The sequence below is a fragment of the Stegastes partitus genome, unplaced genomic scaffold, assembly GCF_000690725.1.
Source record: "Stegastes partitus isolate 25-593 unplaced genomic scaffold, Stegastes_partitus-1.0.2 Scaffold21, whole genome shotgun sequence".
In the NCBI taxonomy this organism is placed as follows: Eukaryota; Metazoa; Chordata; class Actinopteri; family Pomacentridae; genus Stegastes; species Stegastes partitus.
This window is the reverse complement of record NW_007577752.1, coordinates 720,794-746,258: the sequence shown is the minus strand read 5'-3', so window position 1 is coordinate 746,258 and position 25,465 is coordinate 720,794. Positions and strand designations below refer to the sequence as shown.

The window sequence follows — 25,465 nt, the reverse complement described above, 5'->3', positions numbered from 1 at the left end:
TTTCTAAATCTAAAAAAATAAAAATAAAATCAGGCTCCCCACAAAAAAAAACTCAGCCAATGAAACGTGACTGCTTGCTCGCTGGCTACACCCTGAGTATGTCTTTGCGTGATGACAGCCCTGTTATTGCTGCTGTCTTATTGTGGCGAGACAGATGAGACTTTCTGTGCTGGATTTCTTATTGTCAGCGGGATGAGCGTGTGTGTAAATCTGTCTGATTAGTTTCAAAAGGGAAAACAATGGCAGCATAATGCACTCATTCATCCAAGAATCCCAGATAATTACCTGCTACTATATTTCTCTCTGACACACACTCCTCTGTGTTTCTCAAATAAATCCATAGAGTTTTAGTTCTCTAAACACATTCGCATGTCTTGGAGGTTTCCCTGCTGGAAAAAAAAATTAAATAAAAAATGATGCTCTACTTTTGTATTTTAAAATATCTCGGGAATAAAACCAAATATTCACATCAGGTTTTGTTTTGTCTCACTGTTTATCTAAGGAGTATTTTTGTCTTTCAGTTGTTGACGTGCCATCCTCCCTGTATTTCTCTCTTTGGCCAGTACAAAGATTGAAAGCACATTCAGCTTCACCCTTCATATAACAGGCTGCACTGTAACATACAGCCAGCAGCTTCAGTACGTTACCAACTTCTATCTACAGACGCATAATGTAAATCTCTTGAATGTGGTGTGGGTGGGTTGAGAGAGAGAAAAAGAGAGAGACATTAGCTCTGTTTTCATTCTGCTGTCAAGAGAATTTCATGCAAACTTTTCAAAGGTCAGGAACTCTAAAATGCAAATTAGTTGCATTTTCATCAAAGTCAAAGTGAAAATAATGTATTCTGTGGAAAGATTTTAAATAACTGATTTTTTTTAAAAAGACTACTAGCAGGGAAAGTTATTGTTCTTCAATTAAGAGCTCATATTAGGTATAATTTAAGCCACCCAAACAAAAATATACACGTGCTGGGCTTCTTGAGCAGCAAAACTTAACCACAATATAACAAAACAATATAAACAACAAGAATTTGCTCTTTATTTAAGATTTTCTCTACACAGGCTAAAGCAAAGGCTTAGGTAGGACCTTCCAAAGATTTTTTCAAATATTGTTATTTTATTCACCCTATTTAAACAAAAGCAAGATCAGCAAAGATAAGCAGGACAGATAAAGCCAGAGTGTGAGATGACTAAGGCTTCGTTTTTCTTTCCATAAAAATAACCAAAAACCCAACAAAGTAGACCACAACTATATTTCTTTTATCTGCCATTAGGCACATATTCTATTTGGGGGGGTGGGGGGGTTCATTATGCTAACTTATGCGTCCTCGTGCCCAGCTCTCATCAGCAATGCTTTCCAGTTCTTCCTGGGGGATTCTAAGGGTTCACATCTAAAGCAACACGTAATTTGAGAACTTCACTTTCTAGCTCAGCTCCCTCTTCACAACAATGGTCAAGCACAAATCCTGGATTACTGCTGAAGCTGCACAAATTTGTCTTTCCATCTCACATCCCATTTTTCCATCACTTGTGCACAGATCCCAAGATTGCTAAACTTTCTTTACTTAGTGAGACTTACTATGCGGTTCAAATGGCATAATTTCTTTGGCCTGCTACACTGGCTGTTCTCAGTGAGTCCACCACCTGTAGGGATACGTGTTAGGGGTCAAGTGCATTGCAAGCTGCAGGCACCTGGTTCTGGGTACGTGGAACATCACCTTGCTGGCAGGGAAATAATCAAAACTGGTGCGGGTTATGTGTTTTTTTTTGTTCTTTCCCACTGTTGCAAAGTGCTTGATCAAAGGGAATCTAAAGGGAACTCTGGATTTATTGGGTTCTCTGTTTAAAACTTGTAAGGTCTTCACTTTACTACGTGATTTGCAATGACATGACATATGTCGTTTATTGGCGCTATATAAAAACATTTGAACTGAACTGAACCAGGTAAATATAGTTGAGCTCAAACACAGCAAATGTTATGAAACCGAAGTCCTGAGGATACATAATAAAAAGCACCCTGGAAGTGTGTTAATGATTTTCCACAGGAGCTCAACTGGCCGCACTGAAAAAAAACAGAGCAGGGAGGAGCTCCTGACGCTCAGTATTGAGTGATGCAGATTGGCCTTCGAATAAAAGCCAGCTCACACTCAGGACGGCTGGAGAAAGGCACGACCTCTCTTTTCTCTGAATGAATCTATACGCAACACAGGTCCTGCAGGTCAATGGGAACATATTCCACTTATTTATCTCAAGTGCTCACAGAGGACAAGTTCACGGACGGTAACATATTTACCTCTTCACAGCAAACAGAGAGATAAAGGAAGACTGAAAAGAAGAGACACTGATGGAAAAATAGAAAAAGCTATTAAACAGAGGGCACAGAGAGAGGAAGGAAATAAACCAACAACACAATGTAACACAAGTTCCCGTGGTGAAGAATAAATTGATTGAAATCATACAATATTCCTTTACTGAAACTCTGCTCTATTTACAGATTCTTAACTATTCAGAGTTATTCTAATAAACTATGCTTTATAGCCAACAAGTCTCTTGAATTGAAATGCACTAAATTTAAGTAAGAAGAAAAAGAAAGAGAAATGGGAATAGATTAAGAGGTTGAGTAGATAACATGAAAGGATACCGTCACACTCCACTAAATGTGTTGTGCTGCAGCTCGATCAGTATGGTGTCTGTGTTCCCTGTTCCATGTAGCCATTTATTATCAGAGAGGACTGAAAAGTGTTATGTCACTGTTGATTCATGGTGATCATTTTATAATTCGAAATATATTTTATGTGTAAAGAAGAGCAAAATAAAACTATAATCTACAATTTTATGACTTTTCTGATTTATGATGAATGTTTGTCACTGGACATCAAATTCTAAATAAATCCCTTCTTGTTTTATGAACTTGGAAGTGTTTGTGTGTTATAACTTGAAAATGAAATCACACCCTAAGATTACTGCCACTTGTGTTTTTTAGTGTAACCTATAGATAACGATACCAATTTCTTTTCTTTTCTTTTTTTCATTTTTCTTTAATTATTTATCTACTTATTTTGCTCCCACACAGAAGACAGGGCTGGGCAATATAAGCAAAAAAAAAAAAAAGATTATGATCAAATGTTTTGTTTCAGTGAATGTTGATAATTATTGATCATTTTTAATGAAAAATATTTAATAAAAATGTTTAAAAATTACCAACATTACTTTCATTTAACCACTTTGGCTTATGACGCAATGTTAAAACAACAATGAAAAACACAGAAAAACTAAAAGTCACTGTAATAAGTATTAAAGAAAGAAAGCAAGTCAAACCTAGAGGCCCACAGAACGCAACCAGGGTGAAGCTGCTAACCCGCACAGAGGTCAAGGCTGTCTGAACTGGTTATTGCCAGACAGCGACTTGCACCAGCCTCCATGCACCCCAACGTCAAGACCGTCAGCCCTTGGTGGGCTACATAGGGCTGTGGTTGTTTAACTTTGTGCTTTTCGGAATGTGCTTTCATGCTGGGTTGCAATTAATGCATTTAAGTAAAACTATCAAGTTTATTCCATCAGACAACTTTCTGATTGATAGTGATGAAGCGTCTATCGTCATTGTTTTATTGCCCAGTCTTAATGGAAATAACATTCAATTTACAATACGAACCATTCCCCTATTTACTGCTAAGCAGTTCCAGTGCAGCAGCTTTCATGGAAGTGTTTTGCTCAAGGGCATGCTGATTGTAGCGGGGGAGGGGGGGAAAGCTTTATTCATTGTATTTCTCTGCTTATTATTACCCATCAATTCTGACCTTTAGGTTGCCAGCAAAACCACACAAGCCCAATTTAATTTGGTTTGTGCTGTTTCTATGCCTGCATGTCACACTTAGTAATTTATTTTTTTTTGGCACATGTTGTCACTAGTTGGTTGGATTAGAAACCGACAGCATCTTGAAGATTTAGATATTCAACCGTCAACAATCAGAATTAAGGGCATCAGCAAAGCCATCCAGTAAACAAACACCAACCATGCACATCAGTGATAATGAATTAAATATGCCAATCTTTGAGGTTGGATGCTTCCATTGCAGAGCATACTGTAGAGACAATGCAGGCAATGAAGCAGGTTTCATTGCTTTTTGAGGTGGAAGTGTTCCACCTCTGGTTGATGACTGAGCTTAGGGCAGACTGATATTTGCAAACCAGACAAATGACACCACTCTTGTTGCATATTCCTGTTTCACCACTGTCAGTGTCTCATGTCTTAAGAATTGTAAGGGGTGTTCCACTGAGTGTTCACTTAAAATGTTTAGTTTATTCATCACAAGAGGCCGGAATGGGTTGTGATGAAAGAGGCTAATGTGCTGTTGTTGCATTGCAGGAGTTCTTGAAGCTTGACCTTTACTGAAGACTCAAAGTCGGGACATCTCTTCCTCTGCTGTTTCGATTTTGACCATTTTTAATAATCTATCACTTGTGAATTTTCCACCTTTATTGAAGTGTAGCACTACATTACTGGAGAATTTCTGAACTTCAGAGAAATCAACTCATCAGCCCAAAATGACCCAACCCAAAGATAAATCTTTGAAGTGACTTCAAAAGCCAGAGGCTTAAAAATAAACTGCAAGCCTCATACTCAAAACCCATCATTAAAAAAAAATACATGGAAACGTGGGAGCAAATATCACTAATGACGGCTCAAACACAAACAGTGTGAACACAATGTTCTGCTTCTGTGAAATCTTTCAGTGAATGCAAATATGCCATTTTCCTTATGCCCTGTGATTCTCTCGCTCTCTGATGTGAATAAGTTGTTGTGTGGAGAAGAAAAAGAGGAGGCAATACTGCCCAGTTGGAGTATGACAGACCAGGAACCCTGATCTAAAGAACATTGCATATTAATCTCACTCTGTAATATAGGCCAAGAGTCAACAATGAAACTACAGCATGTGCTGGAGGGCTTTTATCGTCTGCTCATCAGAAAAGCATTTTGCCTCCACTTGTTATATCTGAGAGAGGAAAAGGTAGCTAAGCGAACAGAGAGGCCACAAAGCAGATTTAATAATACAGAAAAAGTAATTGTTATAAGGATTCTGACATTTTACCTTAAGACGGCTCCTGTATTTTAATGATACCACTCACAAGAAAACAGGAAAAAGTCACTTGGCAAACTCCCACAGCTACACACAAAACACACATAGAGAGGAAAAAACAAATGTCAAAAAATCAACAGCACTGCAGCCCACACAGACACAGCTGACATTTAAATACAGTCAGATTTGCATCATTCAGCTTGCATTCGGCAGACCACAACACTCAAATGCTACAATAAATTATCTGAGAGGGAAAAAAAAAAACACAGGCAGTCCATCATCCACTCGACAAACAAAGAGAGATCATTACTTTAGCGTTGCCACATTGTTAAACCCAATTTCCAACAGAATTTTACATCAGAACAAGAAGTAAAATCTAAAAGTTTCTTCTAAACATGTTGGTAACGACAGCTTGTGTGCCCGTTTCAGAGGTGTATTACTTGCAATTGTTTTCCCCCATAAAATGTTCACCCACTGCATCATTTTCCACTTTAAGTTTTGTTTCCCTCGCACGTCTGTCCTAACAGATCATTCAGCGGATCTTCTTCCGTGATGCTGATGGGGCTAAATTGTCTTATGCTGAACACTAAGTCTTTAAGAGCTGCTTGTTATTTTGTTTTTTTCATATTTTCAAATTTTGTGTCTTTTCAGCTGAGGGTCACAAGTGTTCTATACTTTCAAAGAAAAGTTTAACATTTTAGTAAATATCCTTTTCACCCCCACCCAGGAGGGAGATGAAACAACTGTAACCATCCTTATGGAGCTGAAATTCATGTTTTAAATATTCAAGTGGGTAGGAGAGATACTCTTAGCCTGACAACACATTCCATTTACAGCTTTGAACACCATTATTAACCCACTGTGACCACTGTGTGTGTTTGTTGTCCCTTCCTTTGTGGTTCTTGGTGAAGTCATATTGGGTTGTAACGAAAAGCTATTTTGCTGTTCAAGCTGGTTTGTAAGAGTTCTCTCATTGCATCCCTCTTCATGAAACAGAAAGACAGCTGTCTTGTCTTTATTGTAGTTCTTTTGGAGCAATAATTTAGTTTGGATTATCTGCTGACTTTCATATACAGCTTATGCACAAAATAATGGCGACTCAAAAAAATTTTTTTTGACCATCTAGTGTGAATTTTTACAATTTCAGTAAAACCTATTTTAAAATACAACTTATTGCATGTATGAAATTACAAGAATGATTTTCATGTATTTTAGAAGACGCTGTATTTATTTAACCACTATGCTAAAATTCAAACAAAATAATCAATGTTGAAGGCTTGTAGTGAAGAAAACAACAGGTGGTCCAACAATTATTTCCGAAGCAGTACAAATCTATCCCCCTGTTTCAGTTCCACACTGCTGCTATGGCAACAGTCAACCAAAGCGCTGCCATGCTGCACCCCTGGAGAAGCACCATGTGTGCACTCATCACATTGCTGGCGTAGCTTTGCTTGAATCTCCATGTCCAATATCAATGCACAGGGGAAGGCCAAAGACAGAAAAGTACGCGTACAACTACAGCGAGAGAACAGAAAGGACGCTCTGGAGAACAGGAAGAGCGAGTCGGAGGCATGCTGTGATAACATGGAAGACGAGTTTAGAGAAGCAACTGTGGCAAAGGGAAAGTCATGCCAAGTAAGGGCCAGGATGTTTATCACCATTTGTAGAGAGAAAAGTTTTGCCTGGCAAACATCCTCTTTTTTGTGTTTTTCACTCTCTGAACCTCGAAACCCGAAGACTGTTTTGAAAGACAAAAATACATGATTTATCACAGGCAGTAAAAAACATATTTATTGATCTACTCATCTGTAAGTGGCATTCGATTAGAAAACTTAACTAAAACCAAGCTTTAAACCAATGACATTTCATTAATTTAATTAATTTTAACTTTATTTGATGCATTGCTTGAACTGCGGACCATGTTACACATAGCAGATAGGGAAAAGGTGAAAGCAAAATAAAAATGTAAAGAGTCAAATGTCTATAGCATGTATTTTTCTATCATGGGTAATACCTGGGGGCACTTGAAAAAATGCTGAACATGTTGATGAAATGAAAAATACTTTATTTATCCCAGAAGGAAAATTCAATTGATTCCAGTGGCCCTGCGATAGACTGGCGACCTGTTCAGGGTATGCCCTGCATTCACCCCTAAGTCAACTAGAATAAAGTCCAGCTCCCCGTGACCCTAGTGAGGATTTAGCAGGGTATAGATAATGGATGTTGTTTCTGGATTTTTCCATGTTTTGCACAAAATATAAAAGAAATAAATTAAAGAAATTCAACTTTTGTTTTTTTCTTTTTGTGGCATTATAACTTTATCATAATGAACAAAAGACAATTTTGAGTTCTCTCTTCTAGCCATTGTTACACTACGTAGAGGTGTAGCACTTTATAGTGCAGTGACAATGAACTTAAAGGAAATGAAAATATGACAGAAGCAGGACAAAAAGCCCTCAAAATGCTTAAGGTTTAACCTGTGCTATGCATGAAAATAACACTTAAAAACATAAATTAAATTAGTTCAAAAGTTCAAACATTAAAATGGAAGAAATCTAACATGCATTAAAGTAAGCAATATAAAAATTGCTGGGGAAAAAGTGCTTTACTCTGAAATTGGAACACAAATATAGACCAGTGCATGACAAACAGCAGATTAGATATTTCTATCATACCTTGCAGCAGACTGTGCAAGTCTTAGAGGTGACTAAAATCCATCCCTGGATAACATAAAACAAATATGGGAAAACTAAAATTGGCATTTCTCCAAGGTTCCATGACACAAATTTCCAGATTTTCCAGGACACTAAAGCCGATGATAAGAAGAAAGACAGGCAGATGTGGTGTAAATAGACTTAGACACACCTCAGATACTGAGACCTAGGCAGCAGCAGCCAAGGAAGTTATTCCATCTCTCCTGCTGCCAAAATAAGAGCTGATAAGGTACTCCTGGAAGCTGTAAAGTCCTGACACTTTAGCTACTTTAATCCATGATAACCCCCGGTGAGCGGGCCCACTGACGCTGGCCTCCAGACTCACACACATGCATACACACACACACTACACCCTGCTGTTAATAACACTCTCAGACTGAGCTTCAACTCTGCTTTGATGGTCTGTGAGCTGATGCCGCCCATCAAGGCTGATGTTGACAGCAAACCAAAAAAAAAAAAAAAAGTGCTTGGGTGGTGCAGGCGGAGCTGGAGCTGGAAGTGACAGATATATACCGGAATATGAGCTCTAGTGAATTCCACAACTAGTGTGCCAGCATGAGGCATCGGCAGGCAGGCAGTAATCTAAAGGCAAACTCTGTTAGCAGAGAGGCTCACTGGCCAACAGTAAAAGGGAAGAATGTGTGTGGAAGTCTATAAATGTCAAAGGGGGATCATGCTGAAAAAGATCAGCTCAGTTCAGCAAAATCTCCATCCTTGGAAGAATATAAAAGTTCACCAAAAAAAAAAAATAAACATGAATGCTTCACGCCGGCTCCCAGAAGCCTTAAATAGCAGCACAGTGGATGTTCTGGATGGTGCCCTGAGCAACAGCTGAAATCGTTTTTCTTCTATTGCTTGCAGTGGTGCAATGACAAGTGGATAATTAAGGTTCACAGCAAACAGAAGGTGGGTATATAATCTGAGCCTCCTACATGTATTAACAGTAATTACATTGTCTTTATTTTGAACAGTATGTTGTGATTAGATGAGAAAAACGTTGTGAGCATTTGTAGCCAAATATGCAACTGATAATACAAATAATATTACCCAGTGCAAGAAATGAAACTGCACAGTGATGATAACTCATCAGGGGTTTTATACTGAGGGGCAGTTAAAAGTATTAAATTAAAATCTAATAACAATAACAGAAACGAGGTCATTGAATTTAATGATTTTTGGAACTGATGTGCTGCGATTCAAGGAAGTAATCACTCCACTCTGGCAAACCCAATCTTATTTAACCAATTAAACAGCCCAATTATACTGGACCCTGGCTTAAAGTACTAGCTCTACTGACTCACAGTTTCAGTAATTCATTTATGTGGGGAGGCAATCATGACCACAGTCTTATTTACGGAACAGCTAAAAGGTTTAGTTCGACATCTCAGTAGCTTAGCTTCTAGTGTGGGAGCAGATTGAATTTGTTAACTTTATAAATTCAAAAGGTTAAAAAAATTTCTATGTTTCCTATACAATGACTAATGTGTAGCAGCCAGACACTATATCAGTATTGACTGCTACATATTAATTTTCTACTTTTTGTTGCTTTTTAAAATGGGTAAAATCATAAATCTATATGGGGCTTTAGTCAATGTCTCCTAGTCCTGGACTTCAGCTCTCTAACACAAACATAGTAATTGTGTTTCCATGTACACCAGTATTGCGCTTATAAGGCTTAGTCTGGTGTTGATCAAATTTGAGAAACTTGATAAGTTATATCCCCATATACACCAGTCACAACATGAAAACCACCGACAGGTGAAGTGAATGACACTGAACACTTTGTTACAATGCAATGTTCTGCTGAGAAAGCAGCAAGAAGGTTGCGCGTCCCAGTGGGGTCACCAGAATCTTTCTGCATGGAGTTTGCATGTTCTCCCCATGCAGCGTGGGTTCTCTCCAGGTTCTCCGGCTTCCTCCCACAAGGTCCAAAAACATGCTGAGGTTAATTGGTGATTCTAAATTCTCCGTAGGTGTGAATGTGAGTGTGTTTGGTTGTCTGTCTCTAAGTGTAGCCCTGTGACAGACTGGCGACCTGTCCAGGGTGTGCCCTGTCTTCGCCCTAAGTCAGCTGGAATAGGCTCCAGCCCCCCCCACGACCCTAATGAGGATTAAGCGGTGTATAGATAATGGATGGATGGATGGTTTTAATGTTAATGTTTAATGATAAATGAGAGTATCCTGGTTACTGACAAACCTTACGATGTTTGCAACGCAAAGCGGTAATTTCATCTGACGTTCTCGTTTTCATAGCATAAAGGAGCAGTAGATCAAGATTTGTAGTCTTGACTGGTAGGAGAATTTAGGGCACATCCTTCTACTAGCTGTATGAACCGTTAATGAGTCCAGAGGGAATAATCATAAGAGCACCAGTTTCACTACCAATAAGATCGACTTAAATCCTGACTGTGCAGGTAGTCGACAGCAGTCAGAAACCGGGATAAGAAGTACACGTGCAACAATATATTGGTTTCTTTCTGAGTACGTTGAAGAAGACAGCTGGCTGAATTTCTAAACAGAATCAATACATCAGGAAAGGTTATTATTATGAACACCTCAACACTGAATCATCCAAAACTGATTTGTTCAAGTTAACTTGTGTCTATGTTTTCAACACAACGTTGTCAATCTTAAAGAGTCAACTCTTCATAAAGGTTACTGGCAAGCATGTAAAGAGCTTTGCTCAAAAGGAGAAATGTAAGTTTATGTTAGAATTAAAGCTGGGTTGTTGAGGTTAGCACAGTGTGCACAGCTGCAAGGGAATATTGTCAGCTCATGTACGTGAAGAGTGTTAATTCTTTTACTCTGACATTGAACATTTGCTCCCTTAATCCAGATGAATATTGACAAAAAATTTAAAGACTCAAAAAGGTTAGTCCACAGGAGATGCAATGTAAGTCTGCACCAAAGGTATTAACAAAACATAACACTTAAAGGAGTAAGAAGATATACATGGGAAAGCTGAACAGTTTGACCAGTGTGATTAGGTGTCAAATTAATTTGTTTCGAACATTTCCAGACTTTAATGAGAGCTGCTGTGGCACGAAGAGAGGGTCATGAGCAGAGAGCTGTAGACAATGAAAAGAGAGATGTAGAAGAGGAGGAGGACAGTTGCCAACATGATGCTGTAGAAGAGTCAGTTAGGGCAGCAGCAACAGTTGAGAATAACAGCAAACACACAGAGATGCTGTTTGACACAACACGAACCAACGTAGTTGCGTTTATTGTTCAATTATTTGTGGTAAGGTTTGCAGAGCAGCACCTTTTACAAGACGTATTTAATAATTAATTTAAGAAAGCATCTACTTCTTTCTATATTCTCAGGAACTTTCAGCCACTGAAATGGGTAAATATATGATTTAGGAGTTGCTTTACCAGTGACCAGGGGATTAGTAAACAAGCTTTATCTTCTTGTGGATCGTAGATATTCCTATGTGGATTTTACTGGTTTTCCAAAGCTGCAATGCATTTTACCCTAGGGGATGTTCTGTACTGCACTTCTAAAGATTCTCCTTCGATTGATGTACTTAGCTGTGCCGCACGTAAACACAGCAAAGACATCCTTCTATGTTTTAAAACAATATTACACTCAGGTTCGAAAATTATTCTTTTATACCTTCATATACCTTCCAGTGCCTCCCTGTATCAGAAATCCCTATCTGTTCTTATAGCCACACACATATGGGTGCAGTGTGAGAGTATGTGTGTAAGTTGCGCTGACACAGTATCGTAGTGGTTTGGACAGGCCTGTTTCACACCTACACAGCTGCTAACAAGACAGATCCATCAGAACATAGCGAGGAAAAATATAACCTGGTCCTTTGTCTTGTAGAATGGAGGGATGGAAGAAAGATGGAGTAAAAGAAAGAGTGATGATGAGTGTGAGATGGGAAAAAGAGGGGAAGAGGGACAGAAGAAGACAAGAGAGAGATAGGGGGAGTAATGTAGAGAGAAAGCAGAAAAGAAGAAGAAGACAAAGGATACAGAGAAGAGTCACACTGGTGAGTGAAGTGATGAGGAAGATCAGTGACCAACTACTGAAGACACAGGAGGCTGTAAAAGACCTGGTAACACAAGGAGGTGTGGATCTGAGGTCACAGCCAGGAAAAGGAGGCTGACATAAGTGAAAAATTCTTCAATTTGCTTTAAATCCTAAAAATAAATGAAGAGAAACTAATGCCAGCTTTGCTTCTCTAGCAGCCAGCTTTAGAAGAATCTGCCACGAAATTCACAACACAGTTCGAACTGGCTAATTATATTTAGCTCTTCAGTCTACGTTCACGTTTATTCTCAAGTACCATGTACATCAAAATGAAAATACTGTATCTCAAGGTGCAATATGTGGGATTTTTAACGTACGAGCTTTAATATGGCAGCAAACAACTGTCTACTATATAAAAATGTAGTGGAGTGAAGACAGCAGACAATAAAGCTACGCTAATTCTGTGTGTGTTGTAATCTGAGCTTTTCAGTTCTATGTTTTGGTAGAAGGTCCAGTGTGCATGTTAGTGCATGTGAGCCCCTCCCGTTGAATCCACACTTCAAAACAGGCCAAGGGTGACCTTCCATACCGTACTGGATAAGCAAACGTACAGGGTCTCTGCTGGTGTTTTGCAGCTGTCCTCTGCCACTTTTCCTTCACTCGTGTCTGTTCAGCTCCAGTCATTGTGTGTCTGTTTCTCCACAGATTCACTTCGGTTCAACAGGCCGCAGAAACAGACACACACAGAATGGAACAGACACGAGCAGGTGACATGAAAACAATGTTAACAGCTTACAATGACCATATAATGTATTTTACAATGCTAGTATGGCCCAATGGTTGGTGACTGGATTATTTTTGTTGGCTCTTGTGTATACAACCTCTCCTGTTGGTAGTGAAAGTGAAGTGAAATTGAACTTTAACGTGCAGCTGTCAGTTGGAAATAAGCGGCTGCATCAGTAAAATGTTATATACTAACACGTTTAACAGTTTTCTACCAGCATTTCTGCCTTGCACCATTTGCAGTAGTGGCGCTTTTTACCATCATAAATTTTTATATTCCTTATTGTTCTTCATTAAATCAACATGTTGACTCAAGCAGCTGCACACAATCGATTCATTTTGTGCAGAAGAGTCATGTGACATGTTAAATGTCCCTTTTTATGCGAACACGCTCAATGTTTGAAGCAGAAAGCCTGAGTTGACAAAGAAAGTCGATAACCACCTTTGTGATACCCGTGATCTCTGGCTGGGGCTTTCGTTTTTGTCAAGCCAGCTTACACAAAGAAAGCCTGGCTGTGTCAAACTTGCTTCGTAGTATACCCATCAGATGTAACCGACGTGTCTGCTTGTTTTGGTCTGGCTTGTTATGCTGGTAATAACCCAGTGGCTCTAAAAGATTGCACACAAAACTGTTAACTGATCTCGTTTGAGTTAGCTGACATTAATGGATAAATTTAAAATTACACAGATCAGGAGATACAAGAAAAAGATACAAGTGTAAAGCATAGCAAGGGAGAGGGAGTAAAAATAGAGGAAAAAAAGATGAAAAATATTAAATTAAAGTCAAAATAAAAGAAGACTGAGAAAGAAAGACAATATCAAACTAGCACAGCTCTGAGTAAAGAGCTATGACAGAAAATATGAGGAACAGGGAAGGTAAGGAAAGCAAAATGGCAGAAAAAGTGATAGGGTGGGACGGATAGAAATAGAGAGAGCAGGAAATGGAAACCAATGAGATGGTGACAGAAAGGGAAAATAGGTTGCTAGAAATTGTGCCCGTGCAGTGAAACTTCATTACATTTTAATGTGTTCCCTCATTAGATTAGCAGCCTCAAAAGCTCTATTCATTGTTCTTCACTGAATTAGTGACTGAATCTGGCTCGGATTTGTTGAGGAAAAATTAAACCATGACAGCTGACGGTACTTTGCTGTGCACCTGAATACATCTAATAAAACATTACAACAAAATGCAGCCACTAAGCAAAAACACAATAGATTTTTCCCCTTAAATGCTCACCAAATGCTACGACCCTTCATTTCCCTGAGGTCTGAGTGGAAGAGACTTTGAAGTTTCGCCTTAGAATAAATTCTTCTAAATGTAAATCTTAGTAACTAGAGCTATGTTAATATTACAAAGCGGGCCTTTCTAGTTTTATTATGTTGCTGTTTGCCAAAAGTGTTATCACTGCACCACGTAAGTTCCTAAGTGTTGCGTTCTCAGAAAATTTGTTACACTGCAGCTTTTGATGAAAACACTTTCTGAACACTGTATATTTTCTGTTTTAATTGCAGGCAGTAAAAGCAGCAGGAGAATAGCCTTTGACTGCTACAAGTAAAAAAACATGCAGGAGTAAGACGAGACAGAGCTAATTTTAAAAAGAAACAACTAAATCCCTACAAACAGTCCTGAATGCATCTTGATGGGATTATAGGTATCAAGGAATTATAATATTAGGTGGAGCGTAGTCCATTCAATTGCACATTTTCTCTCTATGATCAATAGAGTATTGACATATCAGTAATATTTTGAAAATGTGTCTACTTTAAAATAGCTGAATTTGACTCGAGCAAAAGGTGCAATGCAAAATCATCAACAACAATCATGGTAATCTCGTGCTACACAGTGGTGGTACCATAATGTAATGGGTCAAGACTTGGCACCAGATGAGGGCCTGCGCATTGTCGTCTCCACCTCTGGAGAAATGGGGTTATAAATCCAGACAGAGGTGAAAGCAAAAGTTGAAAGACAGAGTCACTCTGACCTTCTACTAAGAACTACTTTGTCATACTTGCAGCACATAAAGGTGGTGAACAATTGCACATGTTTTTACTCTGGCTGATGAGGCTTGTTTTCAGGTTTGAGTTCACCAACCTCCAACCACGCACAAACCATGAAGTCGCAAATTGTGCCCACACAGGTCTAATTAGAAAAAAATATGTTTGTTCAGTCTCACTGGCATCAATATCTATTGTGCCTGAGAGCAAATTAAAATACCACAGCAAGATGAGTCAACTACACAAATCATCCATCACACACTCAGAGACACTAGTTAAAACAATCGCACATTTTACTTAAGTAACAAGACACAAAACTTGGCACAGTGGTAAATAGTATCCAATACAGTCAGCAGCAGGAGCATTAGAGACATCTGCTCTTTAAATTCTTACTTATGACTGACCTTGTGAATGTGGGTTTCCTGTAATTAGATCAAAATAATCAGTAATTATAACATTGACAGCAGGCACACCCTGATGGCGTTCACATTATAGCTGGAGACTTAAATAAGGCAAATTTAAAGATTGTACTCCCGAAGTTCCACCAGCACATCAAGTGCCCAACTACGGGAGAAAACACTCTTGATCATGTTTACTCCAACATCAAGCGTGGCTACAGAACCACACCCCTCCCCCACCTCGGCGAGTCAGACCATCTCTCCCTGCTGCTCATTCCTGCACTCACTCCCCTCAGACACAGATCCAGACCCACCACAAAGTCTGTCACAACTTGGCCTGAGAGTGCTCTCAGTGAACTACAGGACTGCCTCTAACACACAGACTGGGACCTACTTCAACACCAGGACCTGGAAACACACACAGGAACAGTACTGGACTACTTAAAGTTCTGTATGGGAACTGTGTCTGTGGACAAAAGCATCCGGGTTTCTCCAAACCAGAAACCCTGGATGACCAGCCAGGTCCATTCATTCCTCGACGCCCCTGACGCAGCCTTCATGTCAGGTGACAGAGCTCTTTACAGTGTGGCTCGAGTTGACCTGAAAAAGGGAATTAAAAATGCCAAAGCGGACTATAAGAGGAGGATAGAGTCCCATCTCACCAGCAACAGACCACAGGAGGTGTGGCAGAGTCTACAGAGCACCACAAACTTCAGGGGCTGTGATGTGACACTAGGAGACCTGAGCGAGTTGCTGGTAGAGGAGCTCAACAGCTTCTTTGCTCACTTTGAATCACCGCAGTGACTCTCACCTGCTCCAGCCCTGCCCCCATCCCCATCAGGCTCCAGCACCCCCCCCCCACTCACTGTGAAGGAGCACAATGTGAGGCGTGTGCTCCTGGCTGTGAACCCCAGGAAGGCTGCTGGTCCAGATGGAGTACTGGGCAAGGTGCTCAGAGCATGTGCACACCAGCTTTCCCGTGTGTTCTGCAGGATCTTCAACCTGCCCCTGGCCCAAGCAGTCATTCCCACCTGCCTGAAATCTGCAACAATAATCCCGGTCCCACAAAAGTCACCCAAAACCAGCCTTAATGACTACCACCCTGTTGCCCTCACTCCTGTTAATATGAAGTGCTTCGAGAGACTGGTTCTCCAGCACATCAAGGACTGTCTCCCCCCCATACTCGACTCCCACTAGTTCGCATACTGGGTGAACAGGTCCAGGCCCCTCCTGTACTGTCTCTACACCCACGACTGCAGTCCGGCCCACAAAGACAACATCATTGTCAAATTCGCTGATGACACCACAGTGGTCGGTCTGATCTCGAGGGGAGATGAGTCAGCCTACAGAGGGGAGATCCAGAAGCTCTTAACCTGGTGCTCAGATAATAACCTGGCACTAAACATTGCGAAGACCAAGGAGATCATTGTGGACTTCAGAGGAACAGAACCTACCTGTCCCCTCTCTACATCAACATCGAGTGTGTGGAGAGAGTCCACACTTTCAGGTTCCTGGGAATCCAGATCTCCGATGACCTCTCTTGGTCAGACAGCGCCTCAGCTGCCACAAAGAAGGCCCAGCAGCATCTACACTTCCTGAGATTCATTAGGAAGAACAAATTGGACAGAAAGCTGCTGCTGGCCTTCTATCGCTCGACCATCGAGAGCCTGGTGACGTACTGTGTTTCCACCTGGTATGGGAGCTGCACCAAGGCAGACCGAGCAAGGCTTCAGAGGACAGTCAAGGCAACACAGAGGATTGTTGGCTGCCCTCTCCCCTTCCTGACAGACATTTACACCACCCGGTGCCTCAGCAGAGCTCGCAACATCACCAAGGACAGTTCACACCCCGGTTCTCAGCTGTTTGAGCTGTTACCCTCTGGTAGGCGCTACAGATGCTCCAAAGCAAAGACCGACAGTCTGAGAAACAGTTTCTTTCTGAGAGCCATCATCATCATGAACTCTCACATGTAAAATATCCACTCTACCTCAATAAGACTCCTCCACTATGTGCACTATGTAAATATCCATTATCTGTATGTAAATATTCATAATCTGTATATATCCATCATCTTGTGCAATATTTCTTAAATCTTTTATTTCTTTTTATATATTTATCATTTTTTATCTTTATATTTAACTGAGCAATTTTGCACTTTATCTTGTTTTGAGCAATTTTGCACTTTATTTTTAATTTTTTTTGTTTTTTACTTGCACTGAAAATAGGAGAAGCTCTCCAATCTCGTTGAACACTGTATAATGACAATAAAGGGCATTCATTCATTCATTCATATGTGTCAATTACATTCCCCATTCTAAGGACATGAATTCAGGTATCAATGTTTAAACACTTATGACACTTTCATATTGTCTCTTTTTGGAAGTTCATTAACTGAGGAGGTCTGGAGGGTCACCTGTTCCAAATGTTAGCAGCCTATTAAATGGCCATTATAATCACATATCATTCCCATACATATGGGCCAACAGGGACCTCCTCCACCTTCTAGTAGGCTCAGTAGGCCTTTATCCTCACATTTAATGGAGCTTCATTATCACTTCATTTAATGGTGGACAAGCCATGATTTTTCATTTAGAAAGAAGAACAAAAGTCACCATTTAGAGGTTGGGGTTCTTGGTGGTATAAGTCATCAGACTTTAACCCAGGAGACATGAGCTGCTGTTCCATTTCAGATCGTAGTCATAGTCTTGTTTTTTGACCTGAGTCTCGTTTTCACTTCTCGACTTACTGGCCTTTTCAGAGTGTGGTTTATTGGGTTTAGGGACCAACACATTTTGGGAAGGTTCAAATAAGCATCACTGTTTGGGTTAATATACACCCTGTCGCAACATTTAACACACGTTACTTAATTTTTATGTTTCCAGGATAACAAGTCCAAATGAGATTTTCCATACACATATTCATGCAAATGCAAGAGGCTGCCAATGATATAATGGCTACTTTCTGCTTAATAATTATCAGAATAAATGATAATGTACCTTCTGGTCAACTAGAAGTGGGAGGACATCCCTGCTGTCCTCCTATGTACGGGAATGACGTAAGACAGGTATTTGATGGGCTGTTGACATCTGAATGAAGGGCAGATGTCACAAAAAAGCCAGTAGTTACCTGGGAAAAGGCTGCATTGTGGCAGAGTTGGTGGCAAACCAGATGTATAAATGGACACTGCAATACCGAATGAAAAACTAAATAGTATTTATGCACTGATTAAAAAAACAGAGGTCCCAATATCGATCCTTGTGGAACACCTTTTTCAACTAGGCATGTACTGATAAAATTTTTGTCATGTCAATGTCCCACTATTTGCTAATACTAAATGCCGATATGAGTGCCTATACAAATAACATTATGGTTCTAAGAAAGAGGTTTTATATAAGTAGACACACCCGCTGTTGTTTGGCTAGTTTGTAAAATCAGAAACTGCTTTGCATGGGCACTCTGCAGACCAAAATCTTGAGACACTGGAAAGACACTGCTACCCCAAATAACAGCGTTGAAGTTGAATGTCAGGATGTCCTGCAACAGGCTGCTGATGTGCTTTTTCAGACGTGCAACATTGGTACTGAGTAAGAGCTTCTGCTATATTTATAGGTAGTGTGTTGTCTCTGGAGACGTTCTTATACTGTTGGTTGTTGCTATTTCATGCTGCTAATTTCAGCCAACTCCTTACACTCTTTGCTGTTTTAGTTAAAATAAAATTGTTTGTATTAAGTGAGCTATTTTTCACTTTGCCTCTCGACAGTTTCTTTACTCAAATCATCATCACTTATCCTAAAATAGTTCCAGACTGCTGATATTGTTCTTCTGCTGCTTACCTGCTCAAGTAATGAGAGGCTGACATTACATTGCCACACAGTGGTAAGAGGTCTGCATCAGAATAGTTTAGACCACAAGTATATCTACACAAGCACAGCATCGAACCAATACCTAAGACTGATACTGATGCATCACTGTTTTTGACATTTGGGAGCTTGATGAGAAACCATTAGCAACAGGCTGACTTTCATCAAAAACATCAGTTTTAAAAGGTGTAAGCAAGTAATAAAAGCAACTTCTGTAACAAAAAAAACTGTATCTGGTGGTGTTAAGGGCTTTAGACAGAAGGAGTACTGCTCGTGCTCACTGGTTCTGACCCTTTCTTTTCTAGTGTAAATTCAATCAGATGTTCAACTGTGCGATATGACTTCTGCACACCAATGATTTCAGTCAATTTCTTGTTAGTTTAATGCTTTTACCAAATGTATTCAGCAAACTGACATTCAAATTTAACTTTGTCTCCAGAGTGTGAGAAATGTGGAACAGACAGAAGCATACAGACCTGGTTCGTGACAGCAAGCTACAGCTGTGAAACAAATAACTAAAGACAAGGGAACACTGTCAAACATACCTCTACATTTTGAGTTATATTCCAGCCAAACCAAACTGGTTTACAGAAAAGTGCCAGGAGCAAGATATGCAGTTATTTTTCTCACCAGGCTGACAAAGACACACTCTGGTTGCAATAAAGTGCACAACATATGTGTAACACATTACTTGAGTATTCATCTTCATAATTGCAGTACAGGTGAATTTCTCTACTTTCAAACTAGAGCATGTGTTTATCCTCCGCAGCAAATTGGGGCACGTAAAAGAAAAGAGTTGTCTAATCCCCTGTAACTGACACCTCAGAGATTTCCTCCACTGTGGTGAAAGTCTGGTGTCAGGTTTAGTCACTGGCAGGGAATCTGTGCTCAAACAAAACCCTGAGAGTGCAATACAAACTGTCTCCTAAAGAGCTGTGAGTAAGCACTCTGGCTTGTTTATTCCAGGGAGACCTGCTTTCACCAGGTCTTTTAAAGTGATCTAGTATCAGTGATAGTCAAATAAAGGTAAACATTAGCACCCTGAGAGCTGTTAAATGGTGTTTGCTCACTACATGACAATGTCTGGATATTTAAAGTTGATATTTCAGGGTAAACACTTTGCTAACTGCAATATAATGACTGAATTTATGTGAGAGACATAAAATACAAGCTGTACTGTATAGCTGTATAGCTGTAAACCACAGAAGCGTCCAAAATTGGTGAAATGCACCCCAATCTCTTTCTTGTCATGGGTTGGATGGGAAGATCAATACTACTCTCATATGGATGCAAAATGTGATGCTACAGCAAGCAGTTGATGAGCTCAGCTTTGCATAATAAGTGGGAACCACCACATTCTATGCTCAGTGTTTATGCTAAGCTAAATTAACTAGCTGCTGCATCAAATTTAAAGGAGATATGTGCATGGTAACCAATCTGCTCACTCAATTTTCAGAAAGAAACTCAAAAAAGACAGCTGCAACTAAAAGTACATTCAGCTGCCCTTGCCAATTCTACTGGTCCAAACAGGAAGAGAAAGCAATATTTTACTCATTTCAGCTACAGCATCACCAGACAGACAGAACAATCCAACAGCATTGCATGTCCTTGACAAATCCACCAACATTTTCTCCTTTCATTTCTTTATTTAGGAAGCAACTCTAGTGAAATGAAAGGAGCATATCTTGCCTTAAAACAATACTGAATTTTCATAAAATCCACCATCTACCCACATAAAAAAAAGCACATCTTGCAAAACTTCAGAAAAAATATCTAAAGGGTAACTTTCAGGCCTGGCTGAGATGTTATCGATGTCAAAGTCAAGAACAAGGTCGGTCAACTCTAAAAACTAAGCATAACAAACCATAAGACAGTTGCAAACAGAAGATCAGAAAACGCATTTTCTGTAAATCCCTTAAGATTTTCCTTATTTTCCGAATCATTTCATCATTTTAAACAAAATGACAGCTACCAGCATAGCATTCACCCCATGGATGAAAATACAAAAACAATTCAGCCAATTTTAGTGTTGATACACAGTATCTACAAACAGCTGGGGAAAGTAAACATAGCCCAAAGTGTCTGACATCAAATAAATTCTTTATTTCAACAGCTAGGATTTTGTTTTTATGGTTGAGGCTGCAGAAAATAAACTCAGTTACTCACTGTTCTTTCAGAATGAAGCAGTCCACGTTCTCTGGAGAAATATGTCCGGTCACAGGATGGCAAAATGTCGTGGTCCTCTGGTTATGACTGAAGTGACAGAGGGAGGAGAAAGAGGAGACAAAATTAGCCACCTTGGTTGCAGTGTAAACACTGTGAAGGCATCATGGTGGACTGTCACCCCCACTGTGTTCACAAGTACAACACACACGAGCCGATCATTCCCCAGAGGAGTAGCGAGCACAGCAGCTCTGTCCAACCACTCCACCCTGCTGGGCCTTCGTCCCTGACTTTCCCAGTCCGGTGTAGAATGTGAGGGGTGACTGCAGGACCCCTACCCACCCACTCACCCCACCCAACCCATCCTACACTGCCTGTGTGGGCCAAAGTGTTGGGCTCAGCACAAATGCAGGACAGTGCAGGCCTGGGCCTCCATTATAGACTCAGTCAGTCAGTCACTCTAAGCCTCAACCACAGTATAAAAGCATTTGACTGGGTAAACAACACAGGGTGGCATGGAGGGTCACAGCGTATGTGTGTGTTGTGGGTGGTGGAGGTAAAGAGAGCTGCTTTCCAGTTAATCATGACATGAAATCTTTCACAGTACGCAGATGATAATGATTGCTGTGGTAAATTCAAGCTTATGCCAATCTTTGGAAGTGAACGACCAAAGAGATGACTGCACTAAGTTAGTGTAGTCTCTAATAAAGGGATGCCTATGTCTACAAACTGACTGACAGGACACATTTAAATCAAAACAATTAGTTCATCAGTCGATTACTCAACTAGTTAATTGAACTTAATCTGAAGCTGTTATTTTGATGACTCAACAATCATTTTATACATTTTTAAGTGCTACTATTTGCTGGCTCCAGCCTCCCAAGCAATCCAATAATTGTCAGATTAATTAACAAAATGACGGTTAGTTGCAGCCCTATTTTTAATAACTCTTTTCAGAAATTCCAATGTTTTGGAAACCTTAATCCTAGCCACTTAATGAAAGGACGACTGCTGAATCAAGTTGTCATTGCTTTGGATTGGTATCTTAAACAATTGTGGCAATTGTTTATTTATTGCCGATCATACAACAGGCCAAACATCAGTTTTATGTGTTACTTTTACATCATTGTAAAAGACACGCTTTAGGTTTTGGATTATTATCAAAGAGCAGATTTGAAGACATCAGCTTCAGCTCTTCCATATTGTAATCAACCAACAACCTCTGCACTTGAGGCAAGCTGCAGGAGTTAGTAAACCCCCACAGACCCCCATGTTCAAACGGTCAACTTTACAGCAGAAATAAAGATGTTCACAGCCTGGTACCAAAAAATGTTTCCCCCCTTTACAACAACTGTGCAAAGGCGATATTTTCATGTAACTTGCATGTTTAAATTGCAATAGGGCTTAAAGCTATGCATAATTAAGGGTGTAGCTGCTCTGACTGACAAGGTATGCACCATCACAGGAGGTCTGCATCAGAGACATTTGCATGGTCCACCCCAGCTCCACTCATGGTCCACCTCTTTGCTCATTTTCAGATTACCCAGGAATTGGAATGAATCAGGCACTACCAACATGGCGACGACTGCAGCCACCACACTGATCTTTAAAACCAGTTTTCAGAAGACTTATGGGTCACGGAGGTTGATCTTTTTTTATGGACAGGCATGTAAGAATAGCTTCAGTTCAGAATGCAGTTTGCCACAGAATCACATGGCACAAAACAACAAACTCAGAGAAGAGTTCTGAAAGTGCTCCAGTACAGCTGCTTAGTAGTCACCAACAGAAGTGCAAACGTGATGAGAAACACCACGCACACTCAGCAAGCCAAGCCCATGTGTGTAAAGGTTCAAAACACTTTCTGCACTCTAAATACAATACGTAGTAACACAGTTTTCCATTCACAAGCAGCTCACATTACTCATACTGCAGAATCCTGCTTGATGTAGCAGAAGATCAAATCCTACAGGAGTACATGGTTTCCCAGGAGACCTGGTGACATGGCAGCAGCAGGCTCAAAAACAGGCTCTCAGTGTCATTATTAGCTCTCAGCACGAGATCTAAACACAACGTGTCACATAAAACTAGTCACATCTGAATGCACTGCAGACACCTTCTCTTCAGCTGACATGTGTTTGTGTGTTGCTTCCCGTCGGGTGAGCTACTTCCACCACTGCTGCAGGCATTACTATTATTAATGAAAGGATCTTAATTGTAAAGACGCAAAGAACACCAATCAGAAAAACATCTGCAATATCTGCCTTATTTTGTGATGACATAAAATAAATTAGGCTTCTCCAAGGAAATCATGATGGCTTACTTTTCTATCATGACCCCAGAGAACAATTTCTCACCATTACTGCTGGTGTTTTTTCAGAGATAGCAGAGAAAGTGTTCATTTTGTTTTTGTAATGCAGGCATTTTTAGCAAAACTAAAATCTATTGAAATAATACAATATACTTCCCAGCCCTAACTGTTAGTATTAAGCCTAGTTTCTGTTATAGTTTGGAGGAGTGTTGCCGTATTCTCCTACTGCCAGCTGCATAACTCTCAGTTGCTGCAGGCTGTGTGTTCGATTGTTAGCTGCTAAGCAAAAAAAAAAAAAACACCAGAAACATAAAGCCGTGAATTTGTAGGTTTCAAAAGCCCCAGTAAAGCACCTACTTTGGCCTACAGGGAACTGTGGTCACACTTCCTCATGCATGTTTGAAAGCTGGCCATAAAAAATCTCTACAGAGTGAAATGCAAAATAGGGTGTTGAAGAGCCTTTGCTCCTAATCCTCAGAGGAAAAAAGCAGCACACTACTGGAGATGGCGTTAGTCATGCTGCCAGAGGAGTGTATCTTAGAGGACAAAAACACCCAATACTCTAGATACGACCATCTCTCAGGGGGATATGCTCATTGTTTCACAATAACATGGAGCCCCGCAAGCCAGTCAGAGGGGCAATAGGAATTAACAACTGTCTGAACAGGACGGAATTATAATCGATCAGTTGTGGCGTGAAAAAAGAAACAGATTGCCCTGACAGGCCTCTGAGCCATGAGTTATGACTGAGACACTCTCTTGGCAGAACTGCAAAAAATTCGACAGCAGATACTAAGTGGCACCCGCAGTGTGTCAGCGCTGTTTTTACTGATCGACTCAGGTGATGCAATGTATGTTGTGTTGTGATTAAGGATCTGCAGGAAGTTGCAAGGACAAAAACACAGTGGTAATACTGTATGCTCCACCATTTTTGTACCAAAAAGTTGTTCTATCTTTTCCTTACACACAATGCAGAATAACTTAAAGAAATCATATAACAGAAAAAAGTAAATACCAGCCTGTCTGTTTACGTGATTTGGTCAGGATGGTAAGTTAGGAATATGCATCAATCTCTGCTGGATAGATTAAAATAACAAAATTCAATTATATTGGCAAAATGGTGAAGTTCTGTGAATAGTATAATATGTTATGAAGATAAAGAAGTCATTTACATCATTACATTGATGGGTTTTAGTATTCTGTAAGTGCAATGTATGTCAGCAACCACTTATTGGACTGTAACATTGAACTCACATGCATGAATCGAGGCATGCTCCAACACTATTTTCTCAATAAACATCAATCAGCACATCAGACATGATTTAAAAAATAAAGTCATTTTGCAGTGATGACAGCCAAAGGAACATTTCTCATTCACACAGAAGTGTGAGAACTAATAGATGCATGCAGAATTCATAATGATCTTATGAAATTAAATGCAACGTGTTAAACCTATTAGCTCCCTTCTTGTTTGCCAAACCATTAAAGAATAAAAGAGGTATTCATAAATGCTGAGGCCGCTGTCACTTCAAATCCTGTCAGTAAGCCCAGCAGTAAATTCGGATATCGATTGTGCACATTCAAACAAAGGCTTGTTTATTCCTGAACTGATATGTGAGGCACTTCTCCCGGGAAACTGATAAATCCATGTCAGATTGCTCACGGAATATGAATGGGAACAGCGTGTAAGTGTCCTGAGGGGTTGTTTATCAGCGGCTGTGATTTCATTCTGCAGCGAGGTTCAAAATAGTACAAGACATAATAGACGTGATAGTGTCATTTCAGAGGAATGTAGGCGACGATGACCTGGGCTGCAAAGGAGAATGTCGAAACCGGTGCTAAAAGCTTTATACAGCAGCCTCTTAACAATGCCCATTAACACCGGAAAATAAAAACCTGCGCACAATGTACCTTACATCACTGGGTCTTTTTAGTGCTTGGTGTATTTTTGTATTTCACTCATCGAACAATACAGCCTCAGTAGAACTCCATTGCTTATAAATATAATAAATGGCATAAATACTAAGTATCTCCCGCTCTGAATCAAAGAACTGGGCTACTTACTATGAGTCCACCAATTTTAAGTTATGTGTAAGTGTTCAACAATCATAAACCATCCATGACCTGAGACCAAGAATAACATCAATTGACAAGAAAGCAATCCAGACGTAAGAAGTAAATGAAA

General features: G+C 40.0%; 1 protein-coding gene across 1 annotated transcript in view; it reads right to left on the bottom strand.

Annotated features, from left to right (window-relative positions):
- Positions 1–25,465, bottom strand: part of plekha7a (pleckstrin homology domain containing, family A member 7a) — a 170,979-nt gene that overhangs the window by 72,587 nt on the left and 72,927 nt on the right. Inside the window, exon 4 of the mRNA XM_008294741.1 lies at positions 20,976–21,062. Within this exon, the coding sequence (XP_008292963.1) occupies positions 20,976–21,062 (87 nt within the window). The remainder of the gene's footprint in view (positions 1–20,975; positions 21,063–25,465) is intronic.